Source organism: Gymnoscopelus braueri, assembly GCF_963280865.1.
Source record: "Gymnoscopelus braueri genome assembly, chromosome: 9".
Lineage (NCBI taxonomy): Eukaryota > Metazoa > Chordata > Actinopteri > Myctophiformes > Myctophidae > Gymnoscopelus > Gymnoscopelus braueri.
The window spans coordinates 12,571,428-12,593,828 of NC_137610.1; the positions used below are offsets into that span (position 1 = coordinate 12,571,428).

Genomic DNA, 22,401 nt, shown 5'->3' on the forward strand with positions numbered 1-22,401 from the left:
TGGATTCTCCTGCCGTGGAGGGCTAGGTGGCTCATGTTTGCCGGCTGCCGGACGCAGAGGCATGCTCTGTGTGAGGGGCTCGCGCTGTGTGCGTCTCTCTCTCTCCCGCTCTATCTCTCACTCTCTCAATTGCAGCGTACACACCCGGTCACATACACACGCGCAGGCACGCACACACACCGCTTGCTCTTGCTCATGCACACACAGCGCTTGCAGCGTGCATCGCTTGCTGCCTGGGAGGAAAAAAAGAGAGAAGGGAGGGAAGAGAGAAGAGCGAGAACGGGCAAAGGGAAGGGGGGTAACAGAGGATTAAAGAGCATGAAGGAGGAGAGGATGGGGGGGGCAGATGAAAAGTATCGTGAGAACATGATAACTAAAACTGAAGAAGAGATGGAGGTTTACAATCACAGAATGGTGAGAAATGATTTGGCAATTTGTGACTTCCCTGAAGATGGGCATAATACAATTTGCAACAGAGGCAATGTTTGTTCAATTTCTAAACACCAAAAGGAAAATGGATACCGGTAGAGATGTAATGATCGAGCCTAGCAATGAGTGGCAGAAAATATATCTTTACGGAGTACAGTATATGAACCCATTTGAATTGCATTTGACAAACAGTAATGTTATTTAATTCGACTTCTGTGTGTTTAAACAAGCAATAAGCTCATCTGCACAAAAGCCAGGGTGAGGAACTAAATCACGATTGAGTTTCAAATTACAGAGGGTTCAATGCATCAAGAATCTGTCAGAGCTCCGACTCGGGGCAACTACACCACTTCATTAACATGTGTGAAATCAACTGTGCCAGTGTTGTTGCCAACGGTGCGACGGTGTGAAACTTGGAGCCTTGTGTATTACTGTTGGGGAACTGATGTTTGGTCATTACATGAGTGTGATACTAATGGGGAAAGAATAAACAGAAGGAGAGAGACACAGTTAAGAATGAAGACTGTGTGTGTGTGTGTGTGTGTGTGCGTGTGCGTGTGCGTGTGCGTGTGCATGTGCGTGTGCGTGTGTGTGTGTGTGTGTGTGCGTGCGTATTTGTGAGTGTGTTTGGTCAAATCAACGTTTGCCAGGATCCAACTTTAACCTGCTTAACTGTGAAGGTACACTGACCCCACCAACACGCATATGTATGAGCGCGCGCCACACACACACACACACACACACACACACACACACACACACACACACACACACACACACACACACACACACACACACACACACACACACACACACACACACACACCACGGAGATGTACTGCAACAAAGCACACTGGCCAAATGTCACATCCAAGTGGGTTGTGGACATTTCTATAGTGCCTTTATCCAAAGCGCTTTACAATATGCTACATTCACACACATTCACACACCAAACGGCAGAGACAACCATGCAAGGCACCTGCTCACCGGGAGCAATTAGGGGTTCAGTGTTCTTGCTCAAGGACACTTTGATGCAAAGCCAGGCGGAGAGCTGGGGATTTACCGGGAACATTCTGGTTCCCAAATGGCTGATCCATCTACTGAGCCACAGCTGCCTGTATGCACGTGTATGTGCATCTCTAAGATGGTCCACGGATCAGCCAGTTGTTCTTGTGGAGAGCTTTTGCAGCATGGTGAGTGAGACAAAGCCCACAGGGCCTCTTTGGCAAATGCTTCACCGTCTGCAATTTAATCAAGTCAGCATTTAACCGATGTAAAATATGCCATCAAGCGTTTGTAGCGGGCCTGTTAAAATATTAATTGTGATCTTAACTCAGTGCCCCTTACATTGCTTTGTCCCTGGCATCGTCACCTCCCCACAATAACCTCCCTGCCCTGGTGGAGGCCTGTGCTCCGAGGATCTAGTTTGTAAATGTGTAGACTTGATTAGTGCCATTATCCACGGTTAACAGCAGCAGGACATCATCTATACAAATAACATGACATACACAGGATATTTAAATCAAAAACCAACTGACATACACAGGATATTCAAATCAAACACCACCTAAGTGGAAAAAGCGGCACTCCAAAGTAAATACTGCAAGACAGTGGCTCAGATGTGGTTTCTCATTTTATTGCGAGAACGCTTTCTTATACACAGGAGATTGTTCATGTTATGTGTGCACAGCTTCATGCCGATCAGTCCAATGGTACCGGAGATTAGCAGCTCACAGACAGACGGACGGACACACACAGACACACACACGGACACACACACACACACACACACACACAACGACACACGGACGGATAGGGGCGAAAGCCTAGTCTCGGCCATGCCTACCGCCTGGCGGAGACAAAAATAAAATAAAATAAAAACACCTATCTCGGTACAGACATAGAGCCTACAAGGTGAACGGTATTTGCGTAAAATTAAACAGTCATTCATCTTTCTATACTATAGGATGGGGCTGCCCATTTGTCTGACAACCGATTATTCCGATGTCCCAATAGTCCGAAATATGTTAGTGTGGGGTTAGGGTTATGCTTAGTTATAATGTGCACTGTCGGACCAATGGTACAATGGAAAAATCTGCTGTCGGTGTAATGGAATGGCACCCTACAGGAAAGGTTTTTCATTGCCTTGTGGTTTCCTAGTTGTCTCTTGATCAGCTACAGTATATGTTCCAAGGCAAAGCCAAGCCCTTCAAAATGTAAGTGAAACTTGACTGGGTTTTACACAATACAAGCCTTTCCTCCTTAAAGTGCCACTTGTTTGAAGTTAAATATGAATAGAATTTGAGGTGAATTGAATTTTTACAAATTGTGTCTCTGGACCGAGTGGAGAGACTTCACTTGTGGGTGCGTAATGTGGCGCACGTAGAAAATGCAGTGCATCCCATTTTAGAACCAAGCACTTCTAGAACGAAATAATGTGCATCCAGTCTGAGAACTATAGGTCTGCAACATAGACTGTATAAAAAGAATGGACAGCGTCACGCCATTGGTTTCTACAGACCGTAAATTAAGCCAATTGTTCAGGAATGTGCAATCCGCCATCTTTAATATATACCAAAGGGCACGTCGGAAATCAAACGCTATTGCTTGAGACCAGAAATGTGACCAAAGCGGGGGCGGGTCAACCAGACATGTGACCAGGGAACCGGAAAACAATCCCCAAAGAATGCTATTGGTTGGGTAGCTTGTCAATTAAGAGCGGGGCGGGGAATGAATGCTATTGGTTGTGTAGGTTGTCAATCAAATCATCCCGCCCCTCCTGGAGCATAGCCTACTTTATCGTCAATTTTAAAATAAATGGGACCATAATTTAGCAAAACGCACATCATGATGATTGAAAGGAGACTTTAAACTAGCGACTGGAAGCATATACTGTAGTATTTATGACAATTTTTATTAAGGTAAGAAAATCTAGTCCAAAGTTCGTCAAAAACCCATCCGCTTACAATGAGAGAATATTCTTTCTGACACCTGCAGGGGTAAAACAGCGCCATACAGGCCATTCATATGAACTGTCTCTCTTCCGTATCGGCTTCAATGTAAATATGTCAGGCTGGCCCCTTGGTCTGCAACCAGGACCGGGCTCGATGGGACCGGAGCTATTGACAGATTAGGGCCTGTTTGTTTTCTTCTGAAGCTCCTTACACACCGTGTGCGATCTTTTCATGCGAATAATACGTTTTTTTTTAAAACCTTATAAAGTCAATGCAAGCTTCCACGGAGCGAAAAAGCACAATCGCTGGTGTGTAATGACCTTAAGGGCCCGGTTTTGATTTTCATGCCACTATTTAGGGCTCAGGCCCGGGACATAAAGTAAATAGGCCTATCAATAAAGTTAACAACAAAAGATTAAAATGTTATTTTCTTTTAAAAGCAGCCTGTAAATAACACACATAATACAAATGCAGCATGCTCAGCACAGTCACACACTTAAGAGAATCCTCAGTGTATAGGGCACACCTCTACTGAGAAATGCAGATTGTCCGCAGTCGATTTGAGAAACAGAACAAGCATGTACTGTAGCACTGCTACAGCAGCACAATATTGTAAGAGGTACAATTATGTAATATTTAAATTATTTACAAAATGTTTTGGTTAATCAGTCCTAAACGGAGAGTGATTTATTTTCAAGCATGCAGCCCGCCCATATAAAGACAGCCTGTATTTAACACATTAATAACAACCTCTAGTCTACTCGGAGGACGTATAATTATAAAGACATGATCCCCTGGAGTGTGTCCACCCCCCCCCCCCCCCTTCCCACAGGGGAGCTAAGGGCATCAGACGACAAATAGGCTTTCAATAGAAGACATTATGGTGATTAAATTCAGACAAATATGTATTATATATATATATGTGTGTATATATATACATATGTTTTTTGTTTGTCTGTCTATCCATACGTACGGTATGTACCATTCTTGTGAACGCCACATCTCAGGAACGCCTTGAAAGAATTTCTTCAAATTGGGCAAAAATGTCAACTTGGACTTGGACAAAGATTAGATTTTGGTGGACAAATGTCAACGTCACTGTGACCTCACAAAACATTATTTTTTTCAGGGGGCCATAACTAAGAATGAACTAGCTAAGTATGACGAAATCCACACAAATGTCTCGCATACTTAAACCTCTTCGCTTGCAAAACGTCTCGCAAAGGCGCTATATAAATGGACCATTTACCATTAAACTGGTATACAACAACGATGAAGAAATTCGAGTTTTGCAATACATTATTTACATATTGTTTTTTGATATAAACTGCTGTGCCCTGTCCACCATACACCATGAGTCTGAACAGGGTCTGTGCTTGTTTAGATCAACAGCCCAGCCCTGCTTTCTTTTTGGCAGACACATCTTTCAGTCTGCTCAAATAAAACCCCATTTACATTTCACTAATCTGCTCTGGGAGCTTATTCTGCAACAGACCATGTTGGGTGGAACCCACCCCCCCCCCCCCTAGTTTTTCTACATCTGTGTCCGTCTGTAGTCTTCTCCATTTCCTTTGTAATGTTTTGTTGTATTTGCTGATCAATCTGAGTCTAACTCATCATCATCTGTTTAAAAGTCTGCTTTCCAGGCACCGCTGGGTTGGACTGGATCGTCGCTACAGCTTTCTTCGGCCACCTCATGGTCGATGCAGAGTGCTTTCATGTCAGCCAACCCTGTCGTCTGAGTCTAACTTTGCCTCGTTAGTGTGTGTGTGTGTGTGTGTGTGTGTGTGTGTGTGTGTGTGTGTGTGTGTGTGTGTGTGTGTGTGTGTGTGTGTGTGTGTGTGTGTGTGTGTGTGTGTGTGTGTGTGTGTGTGTGTGTGTGTGTGTGTGTGTGTGTGTGCGTGTGTGTGTGTGTGTGTGTAACGTTTGGGACAGACAGATTGCGAAAGTTGGAGAGTGAGAGAAAGACTGTGATGTTAGTTTTAGCCAAAATATTGCCTCATTATATGACAGAACCCTTAGAATTACAGCTGCTCAGAGGAGTGAGTCTGAAAGCAATTCCACTCCTATTCTACGTACTTATCGTCATTGTGGAGATGAGACTTAACCGGCAGGATTTTTCACAGACGATACTTCTGCTCATTTGGAAGCGCCACACTCGCTCACTCAGCTGAGGTAAACACAAACAATGCCTTGAGTCCCATGAGTTCCTGCAATAAGACCATCTGTCAAACTGAATGCGATGCTACTGCCATGCCCATACAAAATATTGATTTTGGCCACTAGGCCTATATTTTCTATAATCTCTCCTTTCCTACATGCATGAACCATATGCTACTGCAGATATGGCATAGGTAGTGTGTTTGGTGGAACATTCAAGGTTGTTTCCCTCATCTCACTCATTTTCAGGCTCTCCAGGCCTCAGGCCTTTCCTCCCCAAGGTTTAATTTGACCTCCTTCATGATAAAGTGGTCTCCAACCAGACAGATAAGGCAGAGAAAGGAATACAAATGTCTTAATGATTGAGCTGGGCCTTATAACACCTCTTTGTCCTCCAACATTCCCAGATGAAGTTTTCCAAATAAGACTTGGAAGGTGGTCTTCGATGAGGCCAATCCAGCACAGAATCAATTGAATCAAGAGGGGTTTATTTGTCACTCATTCATACAGGTACAAACAGCAAATGTTGGTGGTGTGTTCCACAGAGACTGTGCTAACACAGCAATACAATATAACAAGATAATCATAACAAATATAATAACTGGATGTAATGAAAATGATAATTTCATACATAAAAATAAGAACAGTACAGCTGATGTTTAGTTAACATACTGTAGCCGCCATTCTTTAACAGCTGGTACGTGAAAGCCTCCCTGGGTAATGGCCATGCTAGTGAGCACTTAAGGCACTTCATGTGCAGGGCTTCTATTTGACGAATGTGGCAACGATACAAGGTCCATGTTTCACAGACAGAGGAAGAGTGATGTTGCTGAGATGCCAGGTAGACTGCTACCTTGGTGTGGAGGCTGAGGTTGTTTTATTGAGGGTGTTATAGTATATCAGAGGCAGGATAGATCTGTAATGTAGTTAGACTGCCCTGCGACTCAAAGGTCACAAGTAAAATCCTTGTGACAGTAACAGCCAGTCTTCATGAGAAAAATGTCCATAACCCCTCTCTAACTGACTGCACTTTCACTCTGGATAGGCCAGAGTCAGTTTGCTGACATTTTTAAATTGCGTCACTCAACGTCACTCACGCATTTTCGTTGTTGTCTGCTGTCCTCCAGGCGGTAAACTGTGCTGGGTAATTTATCCTGACCCTGACAAGGTCTGGAAGTGAGGAAAAGCTCTGCTCTACTGGACACTCTGCTGTGTAATCCCATTAGCGGTGGAGAGGAAGGCATGCTAGGTAGCACTAATACACTGCAGGATTTAGCACCAACACTGAGCTCACATGCCACTCCACCACAGTCAAAGTCTGGAGTGCACTGACTCTACATGATTCTGTCATTACATTATATTGCAATGGTGTCTCGATTGCAATAACATAAGGTTGCTGACGGATGGAAACCTTGTATGGCCAAAACCATTACATTTCAGGAAAAGGAAAAAAGAACATGTGTTCCAATGGATCCAATGTAGTTATTATTTAGTAACAAGCTCTTGTTAATACTTTTCATTGGTTAAATATTTATAAAACCCAGACAGACAACCACTTACAACCTGCCATCCCCATAGCAAAAAAAGTTGATCTATTGTAGACGTTGGGTCGCAATCAGCTACTGATACTTTCGTTCGGCAGGACTTAAATGATTAAAGCTTTAATTTATGAAAAAACATACAAAGATGAGATATGGAGAATTGGAGATACATGGTTTGGTTTCTGCCCAACAGCGACTCTATGTGCCTTTTTGACATTATACCTTAAAGAGCACTTGGAAAGCTGTTAATGTTAGTGAAGCTGCACGGTGAAGCTGCACGGTTATGAACACAGTTATGCATACTAATTGATTGGTGGCAAAAAATATATAATTGCACCTCTTTGCATGTCTATTGCTAGGTGGTCTGCAAGGTGGAAAGGCAGATATCATCAGCGCACATCATCTATAACCAAGGTGTGCTTGATGGTGTGCTCTAATTGAAATGAAAATGTAATGGCAGATTAAACAATAATTAATGGTGGAAGTGAATAGTGTGATACCAAATATTATACAATACACTGTACATGATATTTTGTACGTCACGATCACATAGGAAATCACATCCCCAGTTGCTGTATGGTATTTACCGGACAGATTTTCATAATCTGCCGGGTTCACAAGCATTGACATGGCACATTTAAGAATGGTCTACTGGTTGTCATACTCACATCCTGCTATTCATGACAACTTGGCTGATAGTATCTACACTACAGGAATCAGTTTGAAAGGGAAGAATGTGAGGAAAAGATAACAGGTCAGTTGAATAGCAAAGGAAATCTAATTTGTTGTTAGGTTAGTATTCTTGCTAGCTACGCTCGCTCTCATGAAATTTGACATCCATTCATTGCAGTGCATTTAGCAACAAGTGCAGTTCACTCACCCAATATCTGCAATACATCACTACTTTAGATTAGGGCATTCACGAATAGTGATTTTTAGTATTCGAATTATTCGACCTATAAGTATTCGAATATTCGATTAATCGATTTGATTATAATTTTCACTCAAGGAATGCGAGTTGACGTCACACCAGAGCTCACAGCTGCGTGTCTGCTGTAGAAAAGACACTAAAAAAAAAATATCTAAAATTTTTTTATTTATTTTTTATCGAATAATCGAATAGTGGTTTGATAGTCGAATAGTCGGTTTGATATTCGAATATTCGAATATTCGAATATTCAACTATTCGGTGAATGCCCTACTTTAGATGTAGTTGATCCCATATCCACAAATCTCTATTGTTACGCATCACTTCCTGGATGTCTTTTTCATGGACGCATGTCTTTTTTATTTGGACTTGAAATCAAGAAGCGAGGGATTCATCTTGTAAAATTACTGAATGATGATCATAAAGACTTTATCCGATGACCTGATGTGATATACTGTAACAATGTGGTGAGTTTCCCCTGTGGACAAAATAATCTACCTGTATTTAAACACAAATTTTAACATCAAATTACACACCGTTCTTTGCTCTCCTGTAAAGTGTGCAACTGCAGATGACAATCTAATTGCTACTATATGGGTGATGGGTCAAGTGTGCTGGATTGCCCAGGATGTTCAGCAAGTTTCAAGAAGTTATGTATATCATGCACAGTATAAGTATAACATGCACAGTATACATACATTGCTGCTATGCTCAGGCACCTTAGTTTTTTATTATCTCAGGTACTTTGTAAATATGTAGATAACTTGTCTGGCCTTCTGTTGCTCTCTTGTTTTGATCTCCTTCCCACTTGCCCCCCACCCCCCTCTTCTTCTCCCCCCCCCCCCCCTCTTCTTTCTATGGAAACTAACGTTGCGATGGGAACGATGTACAAAAACGAATTTCACCCACTTTTTACCTTGTAAACCTGTGATGTGACAATAAAACTGATTCTGATTCTGATTCTGAATCTGCAAGTGGATTTTGATACTGAACTGAAATGAACAGAATCCAATTACTTGAAAATCAAACACACCACGGTATAATTTGGAAAATGTTTGGCAGTAATATCAAGTATACCGTGAGTCATAGTCAATCAATGGGATAAACATGCCATACCACCACAATGGTCCCTTAATTACAGATTATACAGAGAGAGAACAGGGAGGTATTTCACCCTACTTGCATCACCATATGACGTTCAACAGCGCCAGTTAGCACTTGAGCATACAGCCTGTATACGTCACAGGGAGCAGGTTCATTTGTTTGGACAAACAAATAGAGAAGACACCAAGAAAGAAACCAATATTCAATTGCATGATTGTTGAATACACTTATGTGTCTCTTTGAGAACGACAGTGAGGCAAAGTGCTGCCTGCTTTTTATGTAAACCTGACAGATAAACCCATATATAGCAACATCTATAATGCTTCTAAGGTAGGGGGACACCTGGGGAAAAAACAAAAAAGACAGACCTGCATTATATCCAACACCAGCATCCACAATCTCTGTCTCAGCATCGGAACAACATAGTGCGGTGGACTAGAATTACAAGCAGAGCTGCTCCCATGCCTCAAATAACAACTATCGCCTCTCCTCACTTCGGCTCAGATCTCTACTGCCTCTGCATCTTTCTCAACTCTCTCTCCCTACCACCACACTCTCTTTCTCGGTCCCTCTCTCTTTCTTTCTCAATCGCTCGCAGCCCCTCTGCTGAGCTCTGGCCCTATGAAAACAAAGTGAATAATTTATGACTGTACAGAGCAGTGTGTGGAGCCGACATTCTATGTATGTACATAACTAAAGCGTCCGCTCGCTTTTTAAAGGGTCGTGGCTATAGGGCTGTGCACGGAGAGTCGTTGACATGACCACGGTCAGAGCTTACGTTCAGACCTCAGTATTGCAACTGCACCTGCTCCACACGCACGCACGTGCGCACGCACGCACGCACACACACACAAACTCTCACACAGAAGGACTGAGGAGGACTTCAATCGGCTGTGATTGAAACGAGGCAAAGAGTTAAAGGCAGAGGGTTGCTTTGACCGTTTTACAATCCCATGTCACAGCGTGCTTCACACTCCGCCTGTCCGCCTGGTAGAACATTATGGCTCACACGCACGTTGGCCTGGCACACTTTTAACCCATTAAGACCTGAGGCGATTCTTAAAAATGTTTTCTAAATCCTAACAGTTTTTTGAAAAAAATCAAAAAAAAAATTTTTCAAGATTTTTCAAAAATAGCAGATCTACAAGCTCATAGCGCGGCACCGAGTATTTTTGAATAGCCAAAGAAATCTAAAGTGACACAGATGCGTTCCAAGTCTTAATGGGTTAAACACATGAACACACACACACACACCCCCACACACCCCCACACACACACACACACACACACACACACACACACCCCCACACACACACACACACACACACACACACACACACACACACACACACACACACACACACAGACATACACATTTTAAAGCTTTATTTGAATCCACAAATTAATATTAATTTAGAGGGAAACAAATATAACGGAGTTAGACATTCATGAACGCCTAAGGGTACAGATAGCACCTTCTCGTCCACACAGCCAAGCTGCCTATGACAGCTGAAACAGAGCAGTATTTATTTAGCGAGTTGTTTGGCTTTGATCTTTGTCATGCCAGCAATGTTCAGGCCACTCGTGGTAAGTTTATGTACATGGCCCAGGCTTCCAAATATGAGTATGCAGAGTCTACATCTGTACCCAAGGCAAAGTTTGTTATAATTCCAAGTAACGGTTGGTACTTTGAATATTTATCTTGGAAAGTATTGTCCATATAAATCAAAAACACACTGGGCACTTCTCCCACAGTTGGAGAAAGAGGGTAGCACTTGAGCAAGCCCAGAAGTGTGTCCACCTCCAAGTGCATAACTCAATGCCAAACTAGATGGGGGTCCAGGCAGCTAATGACTGAAAGGATGCTCGAGCAATAGAAAGCTCTGTCAGAGGTCCACTTGTGATTTTATGGATGGCACAGCACCTAATCTCCTTGTACAAGCAAGACCTGTGGTAAAATGCCTTCTGCAGCTGAACTAACTACTGTAGCATGAGTCTCTGGTATACCCACAATCCTCACATTATTTCTCCTCGGCTGTAACCGCACCTTCCCCAGCAGATTCGTCTTGACTGCCCGGGATCCACTAGGTGTGCTTGGCTTACCAGGCCTCGGTGTAGCGTTGCCAGCATTGCGGTTCTTATTCCTTTTTACCATTGTGCCTATTCACTAGACTGGTTATTATGCGAGTAATGAAACTTATAACATTAAGTATAAGTGGAAGTTAGAAGGAATAACCTTTTTAAGAATATGTTTTGTTGACGAGATCTGGAGAGCTCAGATAACACACGTCTACTCCATAGCTTGCTCACTCTGTACAAGCAAGACCTAGACATAATGGAATCGGTCAGCAAGCCACTAGTCCCATATTGCCTCTGTCCAGCCCATCCACTTACTTAGTTGTTTTCCGGATCCCATACTGTATGGATGTATGAGTGAGCCTACCTCTGTCTGACCGTGGACTAACAACAGAAACACTGTATTTCCTACCTAGCTGCTGTGTTTGATGAGTGCTGTAACCTGCAATTTTGCCAGTGAAACTGAAATGGGTATTTCTTATATTCCTTTACCCACAGAACTCCATCACACAGAGTGTACTCATAACAACAAGTAAGTCCACAACAATACTATGAAGATGGAGACACTCAAGAGCTACTGTATCGGAGGAGGCATCTTTCTTAGATCCAAGATTTAAGACGCAGTACATCATTAAAAACATTTCCATCATCAAAGATAGAGTGGTGTCAGAGATGAAGATGATGGAACGCTAGGTAAAAATAATTAGACCATTATAATCATCATGGTAATTGTTATAAAATTTCAACATAAAACTAATGAAAGTTAGTTCACTTCATTTTAGAATCTTCCTTCCGAGGGCATGAGATTGGAACAAGATGCAGTGCAACCCCGAGCAAAAAGGAAAAGGAGTTGTTGGCAAGATCCTTTAAAAGCACCACTGCCACAGCACCGTTTGATCCCACTGCTGCCCTGGAAGCTGAGCTGAGCAGCTATCTGCTTTCTTCTTTCTACCTTCGACAGTGAAAAGGACCCACTTCTATGGTGGACAGTCCACCAAATATACTTTCCAAATCTGAGCAAGATGGCACATAATTTTTTTGGGATGCCAGCCACCAGCTCTCCCTCAGGGAGTCTTTTCCGCAAAGGGGGCAACATTGTGACTTGCCAGCGGTCCTGTCTGAAGCCAGCAATGGTTGATAAGTTGGTGTTCCTGGCAAAAGAAAAAACTTGCACGTGCAAAAACGCTCTCTCACACACACACACACACACACACACACACACACACACACACACACACACACACACACACACACACACACACACACACACACACACACACACACACACACACACACACACACACACACACACACACACACAACATCCGTATAGATTGGGTACCGAAATTAATTTCCAACCAGGAAACAAATTCAAGTTGCCAAGTACTGGGGACCCATGAAAATATAATTTTGGTTCTGCTTATTGGTTCTTATATGAGCTATAACAGTGCAATAGTACAAAAAAAGGCTATATATCTGCAAGGATGTACGTAGCTATAGGCAAGAACCTGTCAGTGGGTACGTCGCGCATCAACACAACAGACACTCAGACTGCATGTCCATCTGTGTAGCATGCTGAGCTTCTGTGTAGCATGCATGGCTAATGTAACAGTGTGTAGTCCTTTCACCACAAATGCAGTTTACCGCTCTGTGGCATTCTTTGGTTAGCTTCCCCTTTATTACCAACTAGAGGTAGGGCGCCCGGCCCCCTAGCCGCGCACGGGGCTCTAGTGAGGACCCCTGGGGGTCCTTCGGCTGGCTTTTGTTTTTTCATGAACCTGGTTGCTTGTTTTTGGCGCAAAATCTGGCAACACTGACCTGGTTGCTTGTTTCTCCAACCTGGCAATCCATTGGTATGTTTATGGCGTTCTACTTCCGTGTCGCATAGCAGTGTCATCACTGTCGAATCCTTGGGATCTTGATCCTAGCCTTTCAGCGCATATTTACCAGCAGCGTCACTACATGCTGTATTTTGATTTTTCCACGCTTGCGCTAAAGAAACACTACACAGGATTATTATTTCATGTCAACATTCAAGTACAACGATCAGAAGATGTAACTGAGGTAAAGTAATGCGTGACTCTGCAAGTGTAACTTAAGTTTCTGTCCCTCCCTCCCTCTCTCTCTTTCCATCTCCCCCCCACACACGCACACACACACACACACACACACACACACACACACACACACACACACACACACACACACACACACACACACACACACACACACACACACACACACACACACACACACACACACACACACACACACAGCTCTGTCGTGTCATGTCAGAGGTGTCGCACACACGCTTGTTGTGGGCTAGATGTAGCCTCTCTCTCTCGCTCTGTAGCATGGTCGAGTGACCACATCAGTTTGTATTGAGAGAGAGAGAGTAAGTGTTGCCATGTCCATTAATTGTAAGCAACTTGTAAGCAACTTTGAGCGAGGAGGAATGGAGGCAAATGCGCCGTCATAAATAACATATATTTATTGAGCATATAGGAAGCATATATGAAGCATATATGAAGCATAGTTTGGCGTCAGGGCTCTGAATCCATTCACTCCCTGTAAGCATAACATTTTAATGTTACATGCCAAATAGCATTTACAGGGAATGAATAAAGACCCCAACGGGGATCTAGAAACAGAGCCTACAGGTGGATGCCGGGGAGGCGGTGGGATGAGACTATTCATGGTCAGCAGCATACGCAGGCAAGCGAAGGCAGCAGATACAGCAGGAGATGTCGGCAGCAGAGCAGCAGCGTCGGCACGTCAGCGCAGCAGGACAAAGCAGACAGAATGAACAGGTAGGCAGAGCAGTACTTATAACCCACCGACCAGGAGAAGGGTGCATGTGACTAGTCACCTGATCGGTTGGCACAATCCCTTGAGTTGCCTGGCCTGAACTAGCTCCACAAGCTGCGCCTCATATGTCACACACTCTGTGCTGCCTTGTCAGTCAGTATTTTATTTTGATGTTTAGCACCCTGTTTGTTGATTTGTGTAACTTACTGCATTCAAGTTATGTAAAGTTTTTTTTTACCCTACTGCCAGTTGCTACAGTAAAGATCCTCAACTGGAACGTCTTTGTCAGTGTAGTAATTGGGGATGGAGTTAATCTGCCTGTTGGTTCACGCAAGGCGTGTGAAGAGGACAGGACACACTCACACAGAAATAGTTTCCACTACAATATTGATACTCTGTAAAGACTGTATATAATGTGAGATGTTTTTCAGCATGAGTAAACAGGTGTAATCAGTAGGAATAGAAGGCTTATTTGTAAAAAATAAAATAAAATAAAACAGATAAACATGCGTGGAGGCTTAGAGAAAATAAACAAAAAAGGTTAATTAATTATTAAATATGTTGTGAAGTATTTTTGTTGCCTGCTGATTTTTACCTACGCACATGCTTTTAAACCTTTTCATCTAAGTTTGCGAAAGCTTCATAACTAAATATTAGTATTCTCACATTTGTATTGCTACTTTTCTTTCCAATACAGGCCTCAGCTAATAACTTGTATATGAACGCATCCCTGGCTATTAGTAATGTACACAAAGACTGAGCTTTATTTTATTTATATTTATCATAACTGTGATGGACAGCATTCTAAACTGCCTGTACAAAGTTGGGCATGCACATATATTCAAGTTAGGTGAAAACATCAAAGATGCTTTGCTACAAGCAGAATCTGCAACAGCTACTTAAGATGTTACAAGTTCCTCCTCTTGCTGGTAATCCTTGGTGGCAGGATGGTCTGAGCATTTACGAGTACCAGCTGGGTTATCAGCAGGGAGCCCCTTTCGTCCCAGAACATCTCAGGGTGGTGGGGCAGCAGTCAGGGACGTCTCCCTGCTGCTCCCTGAAGCTGGACTGCATGGCAGGGGCGTCCTATTCCCTGAGCCAAGTCTGAAACCTGGCCGCATATCTTCTGCACCTTGACTGGGAGCTGCAAGTAAGACTAAGATTAGTCTTCGCCTGCTGCAGGGTTCCAACTGCAGGCTCTCATCAGCCATAACCATCTTGAGGTGGTCAGCTGTGGCTATCTCCCCAGTGGCTTTCTTCAGTTGTTTGGGTTTCAAACCGATCTTCTGTAAAAAAAATAGCGCACTGATGTTGCTGGGAAACCGCAGCAGCCAACTTCAATGAGGAATAAGGCTGCATACATATCATCCTTTGACAAGAGGCTCATTAATCAAAATCTGGTACTTGGTTTTCTTCAGTTGGTGAGAGATGGCTAGCCTGTCCTCCCAGGGCACCGTTAGTTCGGCCACCAAGATGTTTTTTGTCCTCCTGAATAGTAGGATCATGTCTGGTCTGAGTGAAGTTACAGCTACAGTACCTCTTCCGTTTTCAGGTCCAGATGCATCTCCCAGTCAGAAGCTCGGTGAAACATATATTCAGAATAATGCTATAGAATAATGTATATTCAAATGTGTGTGTGTGTGTGTGTGTGTGTGTGTGTGTGTGTGTGTGTGTGTGTGTGTGTGTGTGTGTGTGTGTGTGTGTGTGTGTGTGTGCGTGCGTGCGTGCGTGCGTGCGTGCGTGCGTGCGTGCGTGCGTGCGTGCGTGCGTGCGTGCGTGCGTGCGTGTTTATTGGTTTCCTGTGAAAGCAAACTCCATAACATGTAAGGATCAGCATCTTCAGTTTGGCAGGGATCATCATTCCCTCAAATGGATGTGAATGAAGCTACTTGTCTTGGTGCTTTATGTCCTCACATCAAAGTAAATATGCCATCTGTGGCGAGGCATGAGCCAATGGGCGAAAAGGGCCTTTTTTCCGGGTGGCGCAGGTGATTTATTGTGCCATCAGTCTTGATGGAATGGTCCAATGGTTGTAACTCCAGAAGAGAAGGGAGAGTACGCTCATTTAGCTTTCCCTTAAATCAAGATAAAAGATGAGGATATAGTCAGGTATACAATTCCTATCTTATATCAAGCACATTGGCGTGAGTTTAAACTCTGAGGCATCATAGTGAATTGGAGTGAGATTGATTGGAATGGGGAAAACTGTATGGGTTTGTACACTCCAAGTCAGTCAATTTTACATCTATATCTACAGTATAAATGCACGGAATATGTGTGTGTGTGTGTGTGTGTGTGTGAGTGTGAGTGTGAGTGTGAGTGTGAGTGTGAGTGTGTGTGTGTGTGTGTGTGTGTGTGTGTGTGTGTGTCACATATCTCGAGAACTGTCTGACTGATTTACTTCCTCCTTGGCGTGCGTATCGCAGAGGACTCGAGGGAGTGTAAGGTTACAAATAAGGTTAATAAGCATCTAATAAGGACTTATGAGTAACTTATTAACTGTTCATTAATGCTTAGAGCGGACCGGAAACGATAGTCCTGAGTCCCGGTCCGTCAACAAATGATGTCCTCCTCCAGGTCCCAGTCCCTATCTACTAGGTTCCACTTTGATCACTGAAAATGCTTCCCGCGGACTCGGACCTCATAGACGCGAGTTGCCTCACAGATACACAGACACTCTTCACATTCCAGTTATAACCACAAATAGACGTCCAAGAAGATCAAGCACCCCTACTGTAACACATGGTTTTACTCCCTCCAACTTAATAACAGTCACCCTGCTATCCCCTACTCAGCATGTTTCTCTACCATACAAACTGCAGGACATACGAATGGCTCTTCTAAATATCAGGTCCCTAAACCAACAAAAAACCTTTTTAGTCAATGATCTAATCTCAAAACGAAAACTGGACTGTTTATTTTTAACGGAAACCTGGTTAAAAACTGATGCATCTGCTGCTCTTATTGAAGCATCCCCGATGAACTATGATTTTAGCCACTCTATCAGACAGGGAAAAAAGGGTGGGGGGACAGCCTCCATAATCAGAGATGTTTTAGACAGTAGAAATATATTTTTTGATGATTTTAACTCCTTTGAATACCATGCTTCCATTTTAAGCTGCCAGTCTCCTGTTTTAGCAATAACTATATATAGACCACCAAAGAAATGCCCAAAAACTGTTTTCTCAGAAGAATTCTCAGTACTTTTATCTATCATAAACACAAATTATGATAAGATAATAATTATTGGTGACTTTAACTTGCATATTGACAATGAATCTGACAAAAGCGCAAAAGATTTTATTATTTTACTGACTGATTTGGGTTTCACTCAACATGTGAGTGGCCCAACCCACGATCGTGGGCACACACTAGACCTGGTTATCACAAGGGGGCTCAATGTTAATATTTTATCAGTTATGAATGTTGCACTGTCGGATCATTTTTGTATTGAATTCACTGTGTGTCTACCAGTGCCTCTAGGCCAAAACGATCGCCTTGTGAAAAAGCGTTACCTCACTCCTGATGCGACTGAAAAATTTACAGAGCTTATAAATAATTTCCCCATCTACGCCCACCCCTTTTCCGTCGATGAACTTGTAATTACTTTCAATAATAAACTAAGATCAACACTAGACTCCATTGCACCTGTCAAACTAAAAAAGATTTCCTCTAAACAAAAACCACCATGGAAAAATGAACATGTAAATGAACAGAAAAGAAACTGCAGGAAAGCAGAACGCAGATGGAGAAAATCTAAACTTCAAGTCCATTATGAAATTTTCAAAGAGCAACAAACTAACTACAACAAGGCCATCAGAGAAGCCAGACGAGCCCATTTCTCAGACATCATCCAAAAAAATCATGACAACCCAAAAATACTTTTTTCAACAATTGACAGCCTGATAAACCCCCATCCCATAAGTCCTAGTAATTTTCTCTCGCAGACGAAATGCAATGAATTTTCCGCTTATTTCAGAGACAAGATTACCACCATAAGAATCAACATAACCCAAACAAGGTCAGTAAACAACATTTCTCAGTTGACTCATACACCTTCCTGTACCTTAGACCATTTCACTCCGGTAAATACAGAAACTCTTAGAAAAGTTGTAACTGGTTTAAAATCTTGTACTTGCACCCTTGATCCCATCCCCACCAGCTTTTTTAAAAATGTTTTTAACTGTCTATCAGACGAATTATTAGGGTTAATTAATCAATCACTGCTCACTGGTACATTTCCTGGCCCACTAAAAACCGCCATAATAAAACCCATCCTCAAAAAAAGCACACTAGATTATTTGGTTCCTAGCAACTACCGGCCCATCTCTAATCTTCCTTTTTTAAGCAAAATTTTAGAAAAGTTGGTTTTTAATCAGCTAATTGAATTTCTAAATAAAAATAATGTGCTCGAGGTATTTCAATCAGGCTTTAGAGCAAACCATAGCACTGAGACCGCCTTAGTTAAAGTTTTAAATGACCTGAGAGTAAATGCAAATGAAAACAACCTCTCTGTCCTCGTCCTGCTAGACCTCAGTGCTGCGTTCGACACAGTAGATCATGACATCCTCCTGGACAGACTTGAGAACTACGTCGGTTTTTCCGGCATGGTTCTCAAGTGGTTGAGGTCTTACCTTACCGGTTGCGAGTCTCTAGTGTCTCTGGCTGACTCCTCTGATACTGAAAAGATGACCTGTGGAGTCCCTCAAGGCTCAATTTTGGGTCCCATTCTTTTTAACCTTTATATGCTACCACTTGGCTCTGTCATCAGACGACATAATATAGATTTTCACAGTTACGCTGATGACACCCAACTATATATTTCTGTATCCCCTGATGACCTAAATCCCATTAACATCCTAGTAAACTGCATCTCCGACATAAATACCTGGATGGCAGAAAACTTCCTTCAACTCAACAAAGAAAAAACTGAAATACTAGTCATCGGGAAAAAGACTCTCAGAGAAAATGTATCAGCTCAACTCCAATCAGTGACACCCAACATCAAGGAACAGGTCAGAAACCTTGGGGTCATATTTGATTCTGAGCTAAACATGGAGGCCCATATCAGAAACGTCACAAAATTATCATTTTATCACCTGAGAAACATCGCCAGAGTTCAACCATTTCTATCTCAGGCTGATACAGAACAATTAATGCACTGTTTTATTACTAGCAGGCTTGACTATTGCAATGCTCTCCTGTCTGGTCTCCCCAAAAAAGCAGTCAGTCGGTTGCAGCTCGTTCAGAACGCAGCTGCGCGTGTACTGACAAAGACCAGACGGAGAGCACACATTACACCTATTTTAAAATCCCTTCACTGGCTGCCTGTAAGTTTTAGAATTGATTTTAAGATCCTTTTATTGGTTTTTAAATCATTACATGGAGGTGCCCCGGCCTACCTGTCTGCAATGATTTCCTGGTATGTTCCCAGCAGAACCCTTAGGTCCTCTGGCACCGGTCTCCTAGATGTTCCGGAGGCTAGCTCAAAAAGGCATGGGGAAGCAGCTTTTTGCTACTATGGCCCTAGCCTCTGGAACAGCCTGCCGGAGGCTCTGCGGGTCACCGAATCAGTTGACATTTTTAAAAGAAATCTTAAGACACATCTCTTTAGTATTGCTTTTACCTAGGTGTCTGCATTAATCCAGTTTTCTATACATATATATATACATATATATATATTTGTTTTGCTTTGCTTTATTATTATTATTGTTTATTATTTTCTTGTTTTCCTAGTCTTATTCTAAATGTTTTCTTTTTCCTCTTTTGCTGTTATCCTCCGGGTTTTTTAATCGTTATTTTTAAACCTATTCTGTGAAGCACATTGAACTGCACCTGATGTATGAAATGTGCTATATAAATAAACTTTGATTGATTGATTGATTGATTATTAACAGGATGTTCATTTAAAGTGCAACCATCTAAAATCCCCAAATTTCTATATCTGCCCATCTGTGTCACACACACACACTCACACACGCACAGGCTTAAGTAGCTTTAAGGACAAGATCCTCTGCAATCCGCACTTGAGGAGGACTTCAGCAGAGTGGAGACAAAGCAAAAAGATGAAACTTTTCCTGAATGAGCCATGTATTTCACCTGATGAACCCATATTGCAAAAGATCCCGTGTGTCCTTGCTAAGCAGTAGTTGAGTTGATACCCGCTATACTACCTCTGTTCCATCAAGAGTTTTCCACAGTGTGGCAGGTGGCTGACAAACACATGATTCCGGGGCTATCATGGAAACCGCTTATAAAGTTCTTGAATGAAACCCCAAAACAATTCTTTAACTCCAGAGGTCTTTATTCACTCCTTCACTCAGTGACATCCAAATAGTAATGAGAATCATTTCCTGACAAACAACATCACATGATGACCAACGGGGCGCTCTTCTTCAGTGGTGTTTTTATCATTCTGCAATACAAAGCGCCCCCTTGTGGATCAAATCAAATACTGTCAGATCATAAACATTACAACCCTCTTCTCCTTAATTTTTTTCTTTCTTTTTTTTTTTTAAACAGCTGTTTTACATTTCAACAAATATTTTTCTTTCCTTCCAACTGACACTCAGTTCAACACTTTTTTTTTTTTTTTTTTTTTTTTTACAGCGTTTGTGACCACACACATATAAAGAACATAGCATGCGTTGTACCTTTCACATTAATCAAAATCCGCCAGGTATGATGGGGGTCCTCTGTTGACCCTGACTGGGTATCTACGGACAGGTGACTGTGACTGAGGTGTGTTAGGGGCAAAGGGCTCTGGGGCTAGGGGCTCTGGGTTTTGCATTGCTGACCAGTCCATAGCAACTTCTCCGCCATCCACAGTCTTTGGCCCACCCTGGGAGTGGTAATCGTTGACCACCAGTAAAGGTTTGAAGTGGGATGAGTTTCGGGTGATGACATGGTTATTATTTTTAGCTGTCACCATGGAACCTTTGATAGCGATGACCTTGTAAGGTCGGGGATTGTAAGCAGGGCATAGTTTCCCCTCCTTCTTTTGACGACACAGGACTACGTCTCCCACTTTCAGAGCCAATGGAGCAGCATGACGCACCCTGTCAGCATAGACTTTCATTTTGTCCTTTGCCACTGCATCTGCTTGACGTAGCTTTGCATCCATGTGAGAGTGGAAGGGAAGAGGGGCCTCAGGTAGCTTGATTCTCAGGGGCCTACCAAACAGCACATCGGCAGGAGCCATGCCAGTCGAACAGTGAGGCGTGGCACGGTAGTTGCGGAGGAATGTATACAGAGCTTGTTTCCAAGGACGGCCCTCAACATGAGCAGCACGTATAGTCTTTTCAAGGGTACGCATGAAGCGTTCGGCTTCTGCATTGGCCTGAGGCCACAGTGGCGTTATTTTCCTATGTCTGAAACCCAAATACGCTGCAAAATCTGCAAATTCAGAACCCTGGAAAGGAGGGCCATTATCTGTTTTAACCTGAAACGGAATCCCCAGTGTAGAGAATATTTTATCAAGTTTAGGAATTGTGGCCCTGGCTGACGTGGACTGTAGAATCTCTACTTCTGGATACCTGGAGTATTCATCAATTACCACTAAAAGATAATCACCAGAAGGGAATGGACCACAGAAATCAACACCAACCTTTTCCCAGGGTGATGACGGCAGCTCAGACATGCGGAGAGGTTCTTGTGTGTGATTAGGCACAACAGCCTGACAGGGGAGACAGCCAGCTATCATGGTTTCTACTTGTCTGTCAATACCAGGGAACCAGACTTTTTCCCTGATCAACTTCTTGGTTTTGACCACGCCTTGATGGCCTTCATGTGCAAGTGATATTGCCCTGACTTGCAAAGAATGGGGGACAACAATCCTTGTGCCCCGTAGCACTGTGTCATCTGTAGCAGTTACAGTCAGTTCATCCTTGATTCTCTTGTATGACAACAGTGCAGCGACATCAACTCCATCAGGAAAATCCTGCTTTTGAGACAGGGACCACCATGAGCCTGTTTTAATGAGCCGAATGACTTCACATAGAGTAGGGTCAGCTTTAGTTGCATCCTGGATCTCGGCCAGTGTCATCGCCTTGGGAACAGCATTTGTAGTAACGAAGTGTATATATTCTTCTGCTTGCTGTTCATCTCCTGAAGCGTCCAGCGAGATGTGTGACACCTGTGCAATGTGTCGTGACATATAATCTGCTGGATTTTCCTTACCAGCTTTGTAGCGTACTGTGTAATTGTAGGGCTGCAGACGTAGACTCCAGCGCTCTATACGAGCAGGTGGCTTGGATTTGGGGTTGTTGAAAATCCACTCCAGTGGTTTATGATCAGTAACTAGGGTAAAGGGTGCCCCATACAGGTATATGTGAAAATGTTCACAGCCCCACACAATAGCAAGAGCTTCGCGTTCTGTTTGTGAATATTTTTGTTCAATGGG

At 42.9% G+C, this 22,401-nt stretch overlaps 2 protein-coding genes across 2 annotated transcripts in view; one reads left to right on the forward strand and one right to left on the reverse strand.

Annotated features, from left to right (window-relative positions):
• shank3a (SH3 and multiple ankyrin repeat domains 3a) overlaps positions 1-63 on the reverse strand; it is a gene marked incomplete at both ends in the record, with an annotated part of 292,264 nt that extends 292,201 nt beyond the window's left edge. The window contains one exon of the mRNA XM_080438621.1: positions 7-63. Coding sequence (XP_080294747.1) covers positions 7-63 — 57 coding nt within the window. The remainder of the gene's footprint in view (positions 1-6) is intronic.
• The window catches only part of LOC308092614 (uncharacterized protein), a 297,349-nt gene that overhangs the window by 135,760 nt on the left and 139,188 nt on the right, over positions 1-22,401 (forward strand). The gene's annotated exons all lie outside the window — the stretch shown is intronic.